The 4280-nt window shown below is 53.7% G+C and overlaps 2 protein-coding genes across 3 annotated transcripts in view; one reads left to right on the top strand and one right to left on the bottom strand.

The window, feature by feature from the left end:
• The window catches only part of LOC102439776 (interferon lambda-4), a 2451-nt gene extending 1422 nt beyond the window's left edge, over positions 1–1029 (top strand). Inside the window, exon 5 of the mRNA XM_023760558.1 lies at positions 9–1029. Within this exon, the coding sequence (XP_023616326.1) occupies positions 9–85 (77 nt within the window). The 3' untranslated portion in view covers positions 86–1029. The remainder of the gene's footprint in view (positions 1–8) is intronic.
• The window catches only part of LOC102440098 (interferon lambda-3-like), a 63456-nt gene that overhangs the window by 19538 nt on the left and 39638 nt on the right, over positions 1–4280 (bottom strand). The gene's annotated exons all lie outside the window — the stretch shown is intronic.

The following is a 4280-nucleotide window of genomic DNA, read 5'->3' as shown; positions in this document are numbered from 1 at the left end:
CCATGAAGCCACCATCATCTTCAACCTCCTGCGCCTGCTCACGTGGGACCTGAAGCTGGCGGCGCTCTCAGGGCCTTGTCTCTGACCCGACTGCGAGGCGGGACCCGCGGCTCTGCAGGCGGGCGGCTTAGGTCGGGGCTCTGTGCTGCCCTCTGGTCCAGGCAGGTCTCCAGCCAGTGGGCGCCCGCGCTCAGGAGACTCTGCCACCGCCGCCGCTGGCCTCACCTCGATGGCCTGCGCTGAGCGCACCGTGAAGTGCGGGTACATTTCCCGAGAGGACAACGCGTCCCCTGGGAGCAGGGACATGTCTGTGGAATGCATTGCCCGAAGCCCCGCCAGGGGCCTTGTGTGGCAGGAAGAGACTTGAGTCCTGGGTCCACGGGGGACGCTGACCCCACGTACCCCGGGGAGGCTCTACTTCTCTGGGTACCAGCAGCCCAGAACCGAGCCTCCATGACCGTTCCCACGCCCTGGTTGGAGCCTTCAGTGTCTCCTATGAGATTCTATGAATCTGTGACTCCTGCATCTCTCCACTGGAGAGGCCTCCTCCCTCAGGGATCAGGCAGTGACAGAGCCCGAAGTCCTTAGGTTACTGCAGAATTTTGGATTCTGTCACCCTTGTGTCTTTTGTATTTGTGAAATCCCTGAGTAATGGGCTACTCTGTCTTTCATTATTAAATATTCTTGCATTTGCACTGGTCGTTCCCCTGTGATCACTCTGAGCGGCACTTTCAGTTAAAAATGCTTAGCCAGGGCAATCAGGTGACGTGAGTGCACTCTGACCCCGCCTCTTAACCACGGTGTGACTGGGCAATCACTTCTCTGCGGCCTCGGTTTCCTCACCCACACCGTGGCGTTATCATCCTTCCTTTGCGGACGAGTCGTGTACGTTGACGTAGCATTTACTCAGCTTCCAGTGGAGGCCATAGGATGGTCTCTATCAAATAACCACACACACCTCAGTACACAAGTGATTGCACTTCTTTATTTGTCCAAGCCTGTGGGCTGGAGAGCTTTGCTGCCAACTGCAGGGCTCCTCGTCAAGGTCACACAGCAGGTGAGGGTAGAGCCAGGTTTGAATCCCAAACCCTTCAGCTCCATGGTCCATGCTCTTTAAAATATATATATAATCCCTAGCCTGCTTGGCTCACTGGATTGAGCATTGGCCTGCAGACTGGGGGGTCCTGGGTTCAATTCTGGTAAAGGGCACATGCCCGGATTGGGGGCTTGATCCCCAGTAGGGGAGAGTGCAGGAGGCAGCCAATCAATGATTCTCTCTCATTGATGTTTCTAGCTCTATTTCTTTCTCTGAAATCAATACAAATATACTAGTATAAAAAAATAAAATATTTTTTAAATTGATTTGAGAGAGAGGAAGGGAGAGAGATAGAAGCATCTGTGGTGAGAAAGAATCATTGACCAGCTGCCTCCTGCACACCCCCTACTGAGGACTGAGCACATAATCTGGGTATGTGCCCTAACCAGGGATCCAACCCTGACCTCCTGGTTAATAGGTGGACATCAACCACTGAGCTACACAGGCTGGGCCGGAGACTATTTTTAAAATATGTCACAACACTAAGCTTCTCATTCACTCTATCAATGTTTCTTATGTTTAAAACTAGAGGCCCGGTGCATGAATTCATGCACAGTGGGATCCCTAGGCCTGGCCATCAATCACAGCTGATCAGGGACGTCTCCATCAGTCCCGTGATAGGGTCCTGCTGGCCAGGGGGAGGAACAGGGGGAGGGACCACAGGAGGTTGGCCAGCTGCAGGGAGGGACCAGGTGAGGTTGGTCAGCCCTGGGAGGTTGGCTGTGGGAGTGTACTGACCACCAGGGAACAGTTCCTGCGTTGAGTATCTGTCCCCTGGTGGTTAGTATGCATCATAGCAACTGGTGGACCGGTCGTTTTGATCATTCTGGTCCTTTGGTCTTAAAGTTCGTTTAGGCTTTTATCCTATACTAGAGGCCTGGTGCATGAAATTCGTGCACAGTGGTGGGTCCCCTCATCCCAGCCTGAACCTTCCCCAATCCGGGACCCCTCGGGAGATGTCCAACAGCCGGCAGTTAGATATTCCTCTCACAATCTGGGACTGCTGACTCCTAACTGCTCACCTGCCTGCCTGCCTGATCACCCCTAACTGGCCCCCCTGCCAGCCTGATCACCCTTAACTACCTCTGCCTGGCGGCCTGGTCGCCCACAACTGTTCCCCCACGCCAACTTAGTCGCCCCCAACTACCCCTCCCGCAAGCCTGGTCACCCCAACAGCCTCCCTTTTGCCAGCATGGTTGCCCCTTACTGCCCCCCCCTGTTGGCCTGGTCGCCCCCACCATCCCCCGCCGCCGGCATGTTCGCCCCCCCCTCTGCTTGCCTGGTTGCCCCACACAGCCTGCTGCTCAGTCGTTTGGTCATCCCTCACTAACCCCCCTGCTGGCCTGGTCGCACCATTCAGCCTGTTTGGTTATCTGTTTGGTTGCTATGGCCCCTGGCTCTTTATATATATATATATATATATATATATATATATATATATATATATATATAGCCTAATATGCAAATCCTCCCCTAGACTGAGAGTTCCACTGGGAGTTCGACCATGGGGCAGGGCTGGCCAACTGCCTTCAGCCCCTCCCCCTGGCAACCCTGACCCAATTTAGCCCCCACCACCCAGATTGGGGCCAGACGGCTGGACCCCACTCATGCACAAATTCATGCACCAGGCCTCTAGTATATATAGATGAAGGCAAACTACACTGTGCCCCAGATGTTATCATGGGTTCAATACTACATTGTGGCGAAGCCTTCGTGATGGGGTGAAGAATAAAGTACTCCCAGATCATGGGTAGGGGGTGTCTTTTTTTCCTTTCAGATCTTGACATAGCTCACTCCCTCACGTCTCACTTTATGTTTTTGCTCAAATGTGACTTTTCTGGCCTCATTCAGTGCAGCCCCCTCCTACACTCTGCTGTCACCTCACGTTTGTGCTTTCATTTTCTGTTACCTGATGTAATATACACTGAGTGCTTACCCCTCCCCTACTCTCCTCTAGTAAAAAGGCCCATGAGCCTTGGCTGGTGTGACTCAGGGGTTGGAGAGTCCTCCCCTGTGAAAGGTCGCTGGTTCAATTCCTGGTTAGAGGACATGCCCAGGTTTTGGGTTCTGTTCCCAGTGGGGATAGGTGCAGAAGGCCACCGATCAATGGTTCACTCTCATATACATGTTTCACTCTCACATTGGTCTCTCTCTCCCTCTCCCTCTCTAAAGATCAATACAGTAAAGTTGTTTGTTTTTTAAAAAGCTCCAACAGGTTTTGTTTTATGGGATTTCGTTTCAATGCTCTGTTCCTGGCACCTTGAGCAGTGCCTGAAACAAAGTAGGGGCTGGGTAATACTTGATGAATGAATGAAGGCATTTGTCACACTGACAGGATCCCTTGAAGCCCTTGGCTACACCCGGATTCCCTAGCAGAGACTCCTATCCCTGGGTCCCTCTGTATCTGGACAATTAAAGATGTTTGTTTGTCAAGCTCCTCTCCTCCCCTTCATTCACAGCCCCTGGTGGGGAAGGGAGGGAAGAGCTGACCTCTTAACTCTGGGCTGTTTTATGTTGCCCACTCTCCCATACACCCTCCCCCGTACCATCCCCCCCACCCCCAGCCTTCTCCCTTTGTCTTCTCCCCTCCCTTGACAGCCTCCTTCTCAGAAGTGGCAACAGCCCTGGAGGTGCTTTCCTCCTCCTCTCCCTGCACAGGGGTGTCCTGCAGAAAGGCAACCCCTCTTTGTGGGGCTGAGGCTGCCCTTATCCTGAGATTCCTCTTGGGACCTCACCTCCTGTAGGTGAGCCTGAGTGTGTGTCACTTTCTGTTTCTGTCCAGCTGCTCACCTGGCTCAAGGCCCCGCCCTGCCCGGGCTTCCCCAGCCTCGGGCCTCCCCTAGTGGCAGGTGTGTTTTCATTTTTCCTACATCAGCTGGGATTGCCCGCCTGTGCAGGCTAAAAGCTGCACCATGGAGCTCAGTGAGGTATTGCATCGCTGCCTAGCTGGAAGTTCGAGGACACAGACCGAGCAGCAGGCTGAGACCCAGAAAACAAGACTGAGGCCAGAGACACCAAACAAGGCTGAGTGAGACCCACATGACAGCCTCTGAGAGGACACTTGGATCCCCACTTGGAATAGAGACCAGAGACCAGAGACCAGAGACCAGGATGAAGCTGGGTGAGCCTCCATATCATTGTCACATGACCCTCACTCCCCACAGCCCCCACCCACAGCCCCTGA

The sequence above is a fragment of the Myotis lucifugus genome, unplaced genomic scaffold, assembly GCF_000147115.1.
Source record: "Myotis lucifugus unplaced genomic scaffold, Myoluc2.0 scaffold_185, whole genome shotgun sequence".
Lineage (NCBI taxonomy): Eukaryota > Metazoa > Chordata > Mammalia > Chiroptera > Vespertilionidae > Myotis > Myotis lucifugus.
Note: the sequence above shows the minus strand (reverse complement) of the source record. Positions and strands in the feature narration are given on the sequence as shown.